Source organism: Doryrhamphus excisus, chromosome 13, assembly GCF_030265055.1.
Source record: "Doryrhamphus excisus isolate RoL2022-K1 chromosome 13, RoL_Dexc_1.0, whole genome shotgun sequence".
NCBI lineage: Eukaryota > Metazoa > Chordata > Actinopteri > Syngnathiformes > Syngnathidae > Doryrhamphus > Doryrhamphus excisus.
The window spans coordinates 15,503,676-15,518,685 of NC_080478.1; the positions used below are offsets into that span (position 1 = coordinate 15,503,676).

General features: G+C 41.6%; 2 protein-coding genes across 5 annotated transcripts in view; both read right to left on the reverse strand.

Annotated features, from left to right (window-relative positions):
- LOC131140438 (kelch repeat and BTB domain-containing protein 11) lies at positions 1-5,901 on the reverse strand. Its single transcript, XM_058090865.1, has 2 exons — positions 5,526-5,901; positions 1-4,359 (listed from the first exon to the last, which is right to left on the reverse strand). Exon 2 carries the CDS (start codon positions 4,267-4,269, stop codon positions 2,440-2,442), a length of 1,830 nt encoding a protein of 609 aa, XP_057946848.1. The 5' UTR covers positions 4,270-4,359; positions 5,526-5,901; the 3' UTR covers positions 1-2,439.
- A 745-nt stretch (positions 5,902-6,646) lies between these two features.
- arhgef10 (Rho guanine nucleotide exchange factor (GEF) 10) overlaps positions 6,647-15,010 on the reverse strand; it is a 39,403-nt gene continuing 31,039 nt past the window's right edge. For all 4 annotated transcript variants that reach the window (XM_058090864.1, XM_058090863.1, XM_058090862.1 and 1 more), the window contains 2 exons: positions 9,232-9,354; positions 6,647-8,999 (listed from right to left, as the gene is read on the reverse strand). In XM_058090864.1, the coding sequence (XP_057946847.1) occupies positions 8,488-8,999; positions 9,232-9,354 (635 nt within the window). In that variant the 3' untranslated portion in view covers positions 6,647-8,487. The remainder of the gene's footprint in view (positions 9,000-9,231; positions 9,355-15,010) is intronic.

The following is a 15,010-nucleotide window of genomic DNA, read 5'->3' on the forward strand; positions in this document are numbered from 1 at the left end:
TTTCCATACACGAAATATTTTATTCCAAGCACAGACTTTGATTTGACAAATAAACATTATCCAACAGCTAATTATTTAGCCCATTCCAAAAGCCATTACACTAGAAGCTTTAACCTGGCATTACAGCACTTCACTGTCATCACAGCAGCAGGTCCAAATCCATCAAATTCATACAGAAAAAAAAAATCACAAAAATACAGATTCCTGCTAATAAACATACCAAAACCACATCCAGTTCATCCAAGAGGCTCGGAAACCCTTAAGCACATTTGCAGATTTTTCTTTCATACAAAACTCTGTGTGCTATTGCAGCAGCAAATACTGTACTTAAGACATCTCTAAAATTAAATACATGTTATGGATGTAGAATGTATGATACAGGTGCCATAGTGCCAGAGATGATTATTATTAGTTGCGGCAATAAAGGCCATGGATAGACTGTGACTGAAGCAATGCGGCATTGAATTTAACCTTTAACCTCAGCAAATGTCATTGATTGAAACAGGGCTCCCCGCTTCTTCTCCTATTATTTGTTCAACATCCCTGAAGGTGGTTGTTAGCAGCGAACATGGTATTCTAAATAGACACCAATACTGTACACCCAAAATGGGCAAATATTACACTTGTTGATTTATGTTAACCTGATTTCACAGATTATTAATTATCTTTGGCAAATGTGCTAAGTGCTGGAACGTACACAAATATGAAGTATGCAAAATATTCATTCTAAAAAAAAAAATGGCTATAAAAATCAGCTCCGACAATAGAACCCTATCATCTCGGATCTTCATTCATTTTGTCTCCAAAATTGAAATACTGATTTTGAATGAACATTTAAAAAGGTCTGCAGAATTGCAACAATCATTTTGAATGAAATGTGCTTTAGAGTGTCCACTAGTACTGTCGTGTATCCGGGTCATTGACATTCCAGTCATCAATCGTGAAGCCCTACATAGCTGTTTCATTTGCATAGAAGCCACACCGCATCATTCATGGACGCATTTTGTAACAAACTGTCACCACAGTCAAACTAGTCTATATGGTGTAAATAATATCAGAGATGCACCAAAACTACACAGGCATGAAGTACTTACTCATCTACTGTCACTTCCATCATGTCATATAATCTGATACTAATATTATAGTATTGATTCAACACTCGAAAGTTCCTTTTTTTAAGGCTTGCTTCAGCAAAAACGTCAAATTGTCATGCAAATACACACATTCTGTTGCAAACAGGCAATGGACACGCACACAGACGGTTGACACATTGGGAAGAGTGAATGGAGTACAATGGAACCTCCAAAGTCAAAATATTATGCAAAAACACGCTTTAAAAGTCGTTCAAAAACATTCAAATTATGTATTGGAAAATGTCAACATACAGTATCTCATCAAACTAAATGTGTGTTTAGCCTCTTCACATCTCAGAGGAGCGCCAGTGATGGCACCACAGGACTGGCACTGGAATTTATTGCAACACATGGCTCTTGCCTCGCAACCATTAGTGAGGATAAGCGGCATAGAAAATGGATGGATGGACATGGCTCCAGCCTCTACATTAATTAAATATCAATTAAATATCAGTTACACATGCCAAGCAGAGCCTAAATCTTCCAGTACACTACAGCAATACCCATCAAACGCCACGGGGTGGCAGTATTGCTCAGCAAACATTTTCCCCAACTGAGAGTCTTCAAAGTGTGACGTTTAAGTTCTATTATATTGTGGTTATTATCTATTTATGTATACAACAATTGAGAATGTTCAAACTTAATACATTGTCTATGTAGTTTTTATGTGCGTTTATGTGCAACAGTTTGACACGAATATAAGACGACCATGAATACAAAACGGCCTTTCTTTTTTTGAAAATGTTTTTTGGAGAGACCATTTCAGCCACTTTTCTCCAGATCAAAAGTTTGTGTGAGTGACAAGAAGAAATGCTCTGACTCACTTGGGGACAAATTGTTCAAGTCATTACGGTAATTCACTTATTAGCTTGTGGAATAACAAAACCTTGGAAGTCAACTAATGGTAAGAGTCCACTGGGTTGGCGCCAGTTGGTGTCAGTTCGTCACCAATAAGGTGCCGAGTGGTGTGAAGTGGCTCAAACTGCCTCCTAACTGGCTCGTGGTGGCACCGGTAAAAAATGTTGTTTAGCGGCAAGAAAATTTCAAAATGTTTAAAATCTTGTGTCCACCAAGTGGAACCAAATGTCACAAACAGTCCACCAATTGGAATCCACTGGAATGTAATGGCGCGAGCCAAGTTGCGAACATTAATACGGCGCCACAGAGAGCCACCACGCGGCAATCACATAATCTTTGGCGTGAACCGGCACCAACTGGCGCCGGCCTAGTGGACTCCTAGCATAACATCACACAACAGTTTATGTTTGACTTTGGAGGTTCCACTATAGTCGGAGTTCTAGTATTGTTACTCCGGCGTCACTTTCTCAGGCTTTTCAGGCAAAGTGAGCACAAAAGGAAAAAGAAGGCCCTTGGCTTCGAGAGGCGCCTTCAGCGGCTCCTCCACAAAGTAGGCATTCTCTTCCTCCACCACAAACTGAAGAGTCTGGCTTTTGTTCACACAGTAGATACAATTGCCCACAACTGCACACCTAAACGGTAATGAGCTGCCCAGCCTTTGCGATGCACAATCATGCCACATTTTCACTATGGTGTTGTACTTGAACACGTTGATGCCTTGCTCGCGGGTGACGTCGAAGCGGTAGATGAAGCTTTTCAGCGCTACCATGTCTGTCGACTTCTTCCTGCTGTTGTTGAACGGGCACTCCTGCCACTCGTCCCTCTTAGGGTCGTATTTGAGTAGGCGGTAGAAGAGCGAGCCCCCGGAGACGTAAAGCTCTCCGCTGCAGGTGGTGGCCTCGTGAGCCACGGCGAAGGCGCCTTTTGGCAAAGGGGCCACCGTAGTCCATCGATCCATACGAGGGTCGTATTTTTCCACGGTAAACAAACATTCCCCTCCAATGGCGTACAGGTAGCCATCCATGGACACCAGTTTTAGCTGAGCGCGAGCTTGGGTCATTGGTCGGATCTCAGTCCAGCGGTTGGTTTTGGGGTTATAACAGAAAACCTTATCGGACACCTTCCCCTTGTCCCCATGACCCTTGATCCCCCCCGCCACAAACAGGTAGTTATACATGGTGCAGATTCCACATCCTTTAGTGTTGATGTCCTCCGGCATGGCTGTCAAAGCTCTCCAGTCATTGGCTGCCTCGCTGAAGGAGTAGATCATGTGACTCTCCTCAAAAGACCCCACGGACAAGGGGCTCTGAGGACGGCTTCCACAGCGGCTGGGCGGTCGGCTCCCAACACGATCAAACACATCGTTTATCTCGGCAACCATCAGAGTCTTCCTACCATCCATTCTTTTTTTCAGGACCAGATCACGTTCCGATCCGGTCAGACGCCCATACACAGAGGGGTCCTTGAGGATCTGGAGAAAGTTATCGCTCATGAAGCCGTAGGCGGTCTCCTTCAGTTCACTGAGTCGCTGCTTTTTGGCAATGTTCAGAATCTCGTAGCAGTTCTCCGCAGTGATTTGTTCCGTCACGCGGTCCATGGCTGCCTGAACGGCACACGGAATCTGGAGGATTTTGGCCCCTGTGATGACATCTACAACGTTGTCCTTAGAAACATTCATATGGGAAGTGTAAACATAGTCGATTAGCGTCGATAAAGTCTTGTAGCTCATGCCTTTCACTTTGAGGATGTTTCGCGACAGTCGAGCTTTGAAGTAGTCGCTTTTCTCTGCCAGGACCGACTTATGAGCATTGATGGTCTGCCCACCAACCTCGATAATTAAATCCGGCTCTTTTTTACCGGATATTAAATTAATCACATCCTGGCTGCACTCCGGCTTGGATTTCAAGTCTGATTGATCTGTTTCTTGTTTAGAATCAAGACAAGACACTTTGGATCTCGCACCATTGTGGATTGGATTGTCTGCCAAGTTTGGTTCATTGTCATTCTTCTTGTCTATGGAGAGATTAAACTGATGAGCGCTTGCCATGTATGTGCCGTTACGTTTCTGACAATCTTTATGGTTATTTTCCATCAGGCTTCCATCCAGCAGGTATTCCTTCTCAAATACTGTAGGGGGGTTGAAGTCTGGGTCGTCCCCCAAGAACCCTTGGACATAACCTGGACGTAAATCGCTGTCCTTGTCGAGGTTGACAGCATGGAGGACGACATCGGCCTTGACTGTTGAGAACCCTCCACCTGGCCTGTAGCCCTCGCTCATCCTGATTTATTCACTCTAGGTGGAGGACCGCGTCGCTACTGATCATGCTGATTGATTTGACTCGCAAACCTCTTCTTTTGCTTATGTCACCTACATGGATGGAAAGGAAGAGGAAAAAATTGTTATGAAGCTACAGGGACTGCTTTTTGTCATCATTTCAACCTCATACTAAGTATGATCAAATATAGTTTAATACAAATAAACCATGAAATAATTACAAAATATGTTGGCCACCCCGTCAGAGGGTTCGATTCTCTGCTCGGGCATCTCTGTGTGGAGTTTGCATGTTCTCCCCGTGCATGCGTGGGTTTTCTCCGGGTACTCCGGTTTCCTCCCACATTCCAAAAACATGCTAGGTTAATTAGCGACTCCTAATTGAATGTGAGTGTGAATGGTTGTTTGTCTATATGTGCCCTGTGATTGGCTGGCGACCAGTCCAGGGTGTACCCTGCCTCTCGCTCAAACTCAACTGGGATAGGCTCCAACATACCCCCACCATAGAAATGCATGGATTGATGGACAGTTGGGTGATCGGCCAGATGGCTGCAACTATGGTTCTTTTGGTGTGATTGTTCGTCACTCAAGCACCTCTTTGTGATTTTCTGTGTTACTTTGTACAGACATGTTGTAATAAGTGGTGTCGTTTTTACTCATGTACACTTAAACTATTGTTACTTTTAAGTGTGTATCTGGCATCTTTATTAACAATGCTTGTGCAATTAGTGATGTACACATAATACTGTGGCTTTTTAGTGCAGTGATACTACAAAAAAAAGAAAAAACTTAAAATGTGATTAATTATGAGTTAATTATGTATTTTAAATGTGATTAATCACGATTAAATATTTTAATGAATTGAGCGCTCTAATTTTCACATCAATGTTTTTGTAGAAATGCTCCAAATAAGTGTCAAAAAGACCAACTTGATCAGTTTCCAGGTCACCTGTTTCCCTAATAATAATATTAGAGGGTAAGATGACTACTATACAATGAACCTAATACCTAATACAATAAACCTAATACCTAAAACTGCAGTAAACATATTGTACGAGTAAAGGATTGCGTTTTAGGGCTCCGTTTAGCATTCAGTGCGCATGCGCAAGGCGAGATTACTCTATAAATGAGAAAGGGTGTATAAGAGCCTTTTCATTTTCCTTTACGCTAATTAAATAAGAAGTAAAATGTAAGAAGGCGGTATCTGTGTGACCTTAGAAGAATAGACGTTTATTTCCATGTTGAGTTGAAATGTCACCTACCTGCGTTTTCAGGCTGTGATTATAGCAGCAGCTTCCCTGCCAATCCTTCCACAAAGCTCCGTTACGTAAAGCAGCGATCCCGACCAAGCAGCCAGATGACTTTATTCTATCCACATGTCGTCATTCAGCCCACCCGTCCATCTCTCATCACGGCTTGGATCTTTTCATCGGCTCTCCAAGGAGCTGTAGCCCGCAGCCGAGGCGCGGCTGAAGCGGCGGTGATCGAACACGAGTCCCTCGGGTGCCGCGCCTCCGTCACCAGCCTCCTCGCTTGGTCGTGGAATGGAAAAAAGGTGGAGAGTGTCCTCACGAGCTGGATGCGTCCAATATTGGCAGCATGAGTAATCAGGGGACATCTAGGTAGTTTTTTACAGTTGACTATTGACTTAAGCCACGCCCCTTTGCCTAGTATTAACCCTCCACAGTCCAGGAGGCTCCATCTGTTGGACACCATGGACCATTCCTTCACCCCACTTCCTCCCAAACTTTATTTATATACATCAGGTACACATTTTACTTATATTTCACGATTTCATGACACGCCAAGATACAAATATGACTTCTGGGTACTTTACTGTAATGACAACAGGTGGACGCACAGTCGAGGGAGGTGGGTGGATTCAAATATCGATTAAATCGATACCAATGCAGCATTTGTATGGTTGATAACATTTTTTTGTTTCCTCATATCTGTGTGTGTGGTATATTTGCATTTTGTTATGTTGTTGTGTGCATTTGTTTACTTGATTTGCACTAAAGGAGATAATTATTCGGTTGATAGTTTTGCTTTGTTGTATTAAATATTACATAAATCTATATATTGTACAAAATGACTCTTTTAGTATATATCAACTGTATTAATATTTTTTGTTTGCCTAAAGTATCTGTCTTGTGTTTTATTAGGATTATAATCATGATGACAACACGAGCAAAAAAAACTGTCAATGATCTTGAGAAAAGTATTGGCATTGGTAATACTGGCCGTGTATTATTTATTTATGTATTTATTTTTTTTATATATATATTTTTATAACAAACTTCAATTACAAAACAGTATAACACAGTATAAGCAGAATTACAGGAACATAAAAGTGCAATTCTACAGAACAATAACATAAATAAGAAAAAGTAAACTACAAAGAAAGGAATGTGCGAGGGATATTGCTTGAAAATGAAAATAAAAACAAAAACAAAAATAAAAGCAATAGCAAACGTGTCACTTAAGCTAATACTGGCCCGTGAATTTAGTGTACTTTTGGATTGTGGATAGTGTACTGTTGGATCAATGCTAAAATTTGTAGTATTTGTAGTTTAGTATCAGTAGCTGTTGACTTATTTTTACACTTATTGTACTGACAATCGTGTTCAAATGTTACTTTGGAATTGCGTGTAAATTATGATAGCAGCAGTTAAATGAAAACAGATGGCACTTTTCAACTTGTGGTTTTGACCTCCCCATTAAGTTTTGGTGCAACCCTGCAACTTAATGGCTAAGCTGAGGTAACACAAAATAGCAACTGGTTTCCTCCCATACAGTCCACAAGCTCTCCTCTGTGGACTGCAACTGGCCTGCTGATGTATTAATCGAGGCGAGCCACGGCGAGGGCATGGCACCACCATCAGGCCTGCGAGGTTAGACTGAGGTATTCAAATGGGGGGGTTTGAACGCGAGATATTGTGAGAACAAAGAGCGGCCGAGGACTGATGCATGCACACAAAATGAGCGTCTCCATGGAAACCTGCAGGGTCAGTGGGAAAGCAAAGAGCCTTGGAGTGTGAGCAATGCTACCAACAGCCGGCCGTATTAAACACAAGCCAATTAAAGGAGTACAAACATATTGTTGTACAAGATACAGACATAACCAAGGAGTAGTAAGATGTAGTATCAGCTGTGGATTGCATGATGCCCTTCTCCCATATTGTGCTTGAATAGTGATGATAATGGTTGCACAACAGTCGACGTAGGCGTAGAAAATGGCTTGACCCTCTTTGCTCAGCAGTGGGAGAAATGAGCATCAAAATCCCGGAAGAGATGCATCAGGCTGAGCTCACCTACCTTCAGGCGCACTGCTAGTCCCAACAAGTACTCGAGAAAAACTAGCACAATCACGGGAGAATACAATATTGTACCCTGTTCCTCAAACTGCTGCAATTTACTTTCATCAATAATAGTCAACCATTTTCACGGTGTTAACCATATTTCCCAGATTACACTATAAAATAAATCATAACAAATAGTTTCTCCATAAAACAACGTTTATAGATTTGTTAAAGAAACATAACAAAAATAGTACATACAAAAGTGGGGTGACAAAATACATTTTTTTCTTTCTTTTAAATATACTTAAGTAAGAATTAAAAACAAATTAGGTCCGAAAAAAAAGCTTCCTTGTGGATAACAACTGGTCTGTTTGTTAGAACCCCGGCCAGCCAGGGATCTCATCATCCCTTCTCAAGTTATTTCATTATTTCAACATTATTTCACCTTTTTGAATCCCTTTTCTTTGCAAATACACAGGTAACAAGCAGTGGACTAGCTCAGAGCTCTCCGGCCATGAAATGATAATATTTTAAATATTACACAGAGAAAGAACATTTGTCTGAAGTCGTACGCATAATCCTCAGTCAGCTCCATATTTACACCTCAACAAGTCTTGACAGATTTTCTTAAACCTGATCCTAATCTTAAAAAAAATACCTTTTATGTAACAACCCTATTGTTACTTCACACGCCTCAGGTAGAAAAATAAGTTTGAAAAACGGTGGTCTAGTCCAGTCATGTGATGCTTTAGCTAGTTTGTCGGTTTTGGCACAACAGTGATGATGTTCCTTTTCATCATGACAAATACTGTGATGGAGTAAAAATCTGTATCCTAAGACTTTTAGTTCATTGTAATTGGTCCAAAAGTCAGTGAAATGTAAGATCAGATGCCTTTGTGATTAAAAAGAGCTTACTGGCGTGTCACATGTTGAGCAAGGGGATTTGCCAGATGAGGATGGTCGAGGTGTTGTCGTCATGGCGGGACTGTTTGGTCTTTTTGTTCACCCTGCGATGTCCCGATCCTCCAGACACCACCAGCAGCGAGCTGACATCCACTTTACTGGCCCGGCGTCCTCTCCAGTGGTGGGCCGGATCATGGAGCATGTCATAAAGCGCTCCGTCCTCAGGGCCGTGCTCCAAGGAGCCTTGGGATTGAGCCAAGGAGCCGCAAGATGAGGAGGACAGAGAGTCCTGGAGAGCCATGGTGGTGCAACCTGCATCTCCCAGCCAGACGCCTTTCCCCTGAGGTGGGGTTGAAACTGACTCTGAGGGGGGCTGAACGTGTTCTCCATCCTCTGGTTCAGTTGCCTGGGCTGAGGCTGAGGCTGAGGAGGCGGGGGATGGGAGGCCTGAGGGATGGTTACAGACTGCTGCGGCCACGGTGAGGAACTTGACTGGTCCGATGTGAGCGTGCAAAGACACCATGCCCCGACCTAAAGACATACAGATCAACGCTTCACATTGAGTCACCGACCACACCATTTTATGTGGCCTGCAGAACTGTAAATTAGTATAAAATGGTTATTTTGCATGTATATTAAGGTGTTAGCATTGTTCGTGTGGTTCAGTTACATTATCGTTATTATATTATAATAGGCGTCTGATAATGTAATCCCCCTAAATAGCAGGGATCTAGTGTACCCATATTTGCTGGAGCTGCATTACCTGTGACCTTGGGGATTCCCTGTAGTCTGGGGACCGAGAGCGCCACAGTCACACCCAGGTTGGTTCCGACGAGCAGCATACCGTGGCAAACCAACAAACTGCTAACCGACACTCTGTGGCTTCCTGGAAGAACGACAAAACAATAAAAGTATGACACCCACACCTTTGGAATGAACTCGCACTGACATTTTGAGACCAGGCCCGATGTCCCAATACTGTATTAGTCCATATGGTGTTTCATAACTCTCCCCATGAAAAATCAGACCACTTCAGAAGGCTACAGTGAAATGTTGTGGCTGTTGAGACGTAATGTTTCTGCTGCGGTGATGAGGTTTAGTTGTCTCTAAGGCAGGGGTCTCAAACTCAATTTATTTGGGGGCCACTGGAGCTAGGGTCTGGGCGAGACTGGGCCGCATCAGGTTTTCCAAAAAAAAAAAACAAAAAAAATTATTTATTAAAAACAGAAAAATGAATAAACTTTGCCTTGGTTTCGATTTTCTACAAGAAAAGCTCTGATAAAACATTCCACTGTTCTCAAATATCTTAATTTTTATTTTTCTACACAAAATAAGATGAAAAATAAATAAACAAATCAAGAATAAAGAAAATAAATCAATCAGTAATAAATAAATAAATATAATAATAATAATAAAACGGGAAATAATAAAAACTTAAGAAACCACATATAGTTGGTGGGTAGACAAATTATTTTTTTCAGATTAAAATGAACAAAGCATTATTAGAGCCCTGTAGACATGACAAAACACGACTATAGTCACATTTATACTCTTTTTATTTACAACATATTGCGCAACTGCAGGGTCTTGAGACACATGCTAACTCGCAAACTAGAGAGCTAGCGACCTAAACGGTAGCCTTCAAGTTATTTCCTTTAAACTTAAATAGCCAAAAACGTACCACTTCCACACGGATAGGGAGGATAACTATTAACAGTTATTTAATCTTTAACATGAACATTAATCAAACATAATTTTTTCTGGGTACATGATACCATACAGCATCCATATCAAACTTGCGCGGGCCGCACTAACATTAAACTTTCATATCAAGGCGGGGGCCTCAAACTAGTGTCCTGCGGGCCACATTTGGCCCACGGGCCGCGTGTTTGACACCCCTGCTCTAAGGCAACACTAACAAGAGCCTGAATAAACGTACAGTAGCTCTTTTCAAGCCATCAAATGCTCCTTATGGATCGCAAAGAGTTACACAAACAAACACAGCAGTGTTACATAACGGAATGACTGAAGCGTAACGCAGTAATTAAGCAAGGAACAGTGTGCCTATTCATGAAAGCTTGTAGTAGCTGTAACAGGACGGTGTGATTTGTCCACGTCCCTATTGGTCACAAATGTCCCTGCAATATAACCGTGCACAGGAAAAATCAAGTTACGTTATATCTCTTATATCTCTGTTTCCAGATATGAGCTTTGTCAGGGCTGCATATATCTCCACAGACATTTTTACCATCTGTCTTTATGAGCTTAAGAAGAAAAAACAGTTTTTACTGGTGCAATGTGGGGGGGCAAGGCTGTCATGAGTCATTACAGCTTTAACAGCTTGACTTGAATGTCCTCCCTTAAAGTAATCCTCCAGGGCTTCTGGAAAAATGCCCCCCAGTCCCTCTTCAGTCCCCTCTTCAGCCAGGTAGACTTCCCTGTCCAAAGCCCTGTTTCAGGATAGACAATCCTGGCCACATGTGCTTCTGATGAGAGCCCACAATGAGTAGAAATACACACTACTAGCGGGGGGGGGGGGGTCTTGCTCAATTTCCCCCTTTCATAATATTTGCACTTCCACACCCAGAGGGTAAACTAAAATAAATCTAGAGTGAACATCCACATGGGCCTTGATCCTACAGCAGAGCACCACTTTGATCCGCACTTAGCCCCGACAAGCAACAGCAGGAGGGAGGAGTAAATCTCACACTTTACAATAACACACCATAGCAGCCATGCAGTCACACTAAGAATAACAGCACCCGTTGGGCAGCGGTGCCTTTCTATCTTTATGGATGGAGGAAATGGTGTCCTCTGGATTAGGCTGACTTTTAAGCCGATGAAGTGCTCTGGATCTCGTCTTAATGTCTACATTTTTACTTTTTTAATCAGGGAGACTGCAGCCCTGTTTGCATTAAGCAGTACAGTTTGGTTCTATTTAGGTATTGTTCTCACAGTGGAACCACCAAGGTAGAAAACATTAAACGTAACTAAATGATATACAAGAGCAAAAGTCTTAGAAGTAAAACCTATGATAACAACTGAACGTTGAACGTATTGAACGTTGACGACATCCATTGACAAGTTGAGATTACGCCCTTGTGAGTACAAGGTCAGTCGCTTCACATATACAGTGGAACCTTGGTTTTTGTACGGTATTCTCTTCTGTTTTATAGGTTGATGCTCCGCATGGCATGGGTTTATTGATATATGTATCTTCATGCAAAATATGATCAAATGTATTTTTATTTATTTACATTTATTTGAATGGGAGGGCTGTGTGGAGTTTGCATGTTCTCCCCGTGCATGCGTGGGTTTTCTCCGGGTACTCCGGTTTCCTCCCACATTCCAAAAACATGCTAGGTTAATTGGCGACTCCAAATTGTCCATAGGTATGAATGTGAGTGTGAATGGTTGTTTGTCTATATGTGCCCTGTGATTGGCTGGCGACCAGTCCAGGGTGTACCCAGCCTCACGCCCGAAGACAGCTGGGATAGACTCCATCACCCCCGTGACCCTCGTGAGGATAAGCGGTAGAAAATGAATGAATGGGAACCGTTCTTTGAGGTAACAACCCCAAAGGGTGGACCATTTCATTCTGTTGGTCATTAGAGAATAGTCATTTTTATCATTTTCATCAGTTATCACATTCCAAAGCCACTTCAGGGTGCAGCTAAATGATATGACACGCACTTCCTGCAGATCTGCAGGACTGAAAGCACGCAGGAACACCAGCATTGTTAATGATGTCAGTTATGAAACAATGGTAGTGTAAATGACAAGATGGGGGTATTATTTATTGACTCCCCCCCTGATGTTGATCTCTCATTAAGCCATGCATGGCTGCCTATTTAGGTCACACAGCAGCAGACAAAGGCAGATGACTACACCCTGAGCACATTAGCCAGACTGCCACCAACAACATGCAACCTTATTCTGACTGCAGTAAAAATAATAAATCCCATTTTCTATTTTTTTTTAGAATTACAGTACTCTAAATTATGAGGTGCATTGAATTATTAGCATCCATTACCGTGAAAATGACTGCTATTACAGTATATTATGCCAATGTGTTTCAAAAGCTATGTTCATAACCTGGACACAGAAATGAAAGGGCTTAGTACAATTGTTCCAACATGTACGAACATGAGAAGGACAAATTCAAAGTGGAAACTACACAGGTGTTCTCCACACCTAAATCTTTTTGCACTTAGTTCCCTTAAGGTAGGATAGTAATGTCAACATTGTATAATTTCAATACACAGTGGAAATTTTAAAGCATGTATTTAGACTACATTTTCCTCATAGGAATATAAATAATCTGCTGCCATTATGAAAACATCACCTCTGTAGAGCAGTGGTTCTCAACTGGTTTGGACCTATACCATCGCCCCTCAATGACAAACAGTGACACAAATTTCTGAACCTTTTCAACTCAAACTTTACAGATGTTTTATAATTGATGGGACGGTTTGTGAAAGTTTGTTGGGAACCAACCTCGTGGCGGTGTAGCAAGTGAATAACTCAGACAAGAACGTAAAGTGTCTTCACGGACATCGGGTCATGATATTATTTGTTTTTTTAGTCGGGGGCAACAACCCACTAAAACAGCCCTGTGATGACCATAATTGTAATATTTTTTAAAATTGAAAAACAAACAACATAACACAGTCATTTGATGTGGTTCCTGGATACGTTGTTTCTAAGTTCTATGGTTGTAATCAATAGTATGTTTTTTATTGAAAAAAACTAAACACAAAAACAAAATGCAGAGTTAATCTAGTTTGCTGAATTGAGGCCCTAAAGTCTCACAAACTTAAAAGGCATATTTTTCTTTTGGGTTTGCACTTTGTACAACCTTTGGATTGTTCGCATTTTAAGGCTTAACTGAAAGTGGCCTAAAAGTTAATTTATGGCAAAAAAAATGTTGCAAATCAAAGACCCCTTACTCTTTCTCTTGCAGCAATCCCTAAAGTACTGTAATTACACCAGAGCTGATGCATAGGCAGCCTTTTGGAGGGACTTGTGGTGGTAAATTCTCTGCAGAGCATTTTGGAAAAGTGGAGATAAGAATAAACCCAGAGGAGCAAAGTTTTGCATGTGTGGTACAGTCTGACAGAGAACTAACTTCCGCTTCAGTTGCATGGATCTTATTAGCCCACACGGACGGTGAGCTCCCACAGTAGAATGCTTTTATCATTCACATCTGTCTGAAGGATAGGCCTACCACTTGTAACTCTAAACGCTTGTCTATCACTGGGAGGTCACCACTATATCGGGTGAACATGGGACCATTGCTTCAAGTAGACATTGGGCTTTTTTTCTTCAGGAAAATAAAAAAATAAATAACTCCTGCTATAGTTAAGTGATCTCTTTTCTTTGCAGTCATAGGTATGAGGATTTGAGCCTCACACACCGAAGCACTGCATACCAAGCCCACAAAACTCTGCACTTTATGGCTTGTGATGTTGCATTCATGTCCTATTAAATGCTGCTTGAGGCGCAAGGAATGCCAGATGTGATTTTGAGTCAAATACTTTCAAATATTACTATCATCTTGTGGCTAAAGAGAAGAGAGCTGACCCAGTGACGGTACTGGTGCTGACTGGTTGCGGTCCACAACGACTGCGGGCAACCGTTTATGGTTTAAGTTGTCATCACATACTGTAAGATGTTACACAAAACATTACTAAACGTTACTCAGTTGCACCACACATCCAGAGTTCAAATAAACATGTGTAATCTCCCCGTTCAACAGACTACACTCATTCTTTCAGGCTGTGTGTTTGTGGGTCACGGCTGATGTAACACAGAGGATTACAAGATCCAAAGCAGCGGCAGGCTTCTCTGATGACTTCAGCTGACTTCAGGGATCTTTGATTTTGCTGACGTTGAATTTCATTTGCAGTGAACGTCGTGAGCAATACCACTGAATTATGCGGCATCAAACTGTCCTCTTCTTGTATTGTGAGCTCACCAATAAGACATTAAACGCAGATGCTAAATGACACAAACAGAGTAAGCACGGACACTTCTCGCAATAAATAGCATGACCTTTAATAGTTAGTTAGTGTGCAGACTGTGTGGGTTGCGGGATGGCTTAGACGAGCACGGAACAAAGGACAGTCATGGTAGAATGAGGTAGAATGACGTAATGAAGGTGAATCGCTATGTTCACTTCAAAACAACCCACATTTACTAGTAGTTCTATATTTGCCTCTGGAAAAGAACACATCACTCCAAATGCAGCTTCCAAGATGAATTGCTCATATCAACTGATGATATAGTTATATATTTTACATCCATGCAGATGGCTTGTATCAGGGGTGGGGAACCTGTGGTTTGGGAGCCAGATGTGGCTCTTTTGATGGCTGCATCTGGCTCTCAGACATTTCTTAACATGAAAACATTTATTCATTTAAATTCTTTTTTTTTTTTTTTAAGTAAAACGTTACATAAAATCAATGTTTAAAATAGCTAATTCTGCAAAAAACAACCCTTTTGACAAAAGAAGATGGTGAAAAGAAAGAAGGAAGAAGTCG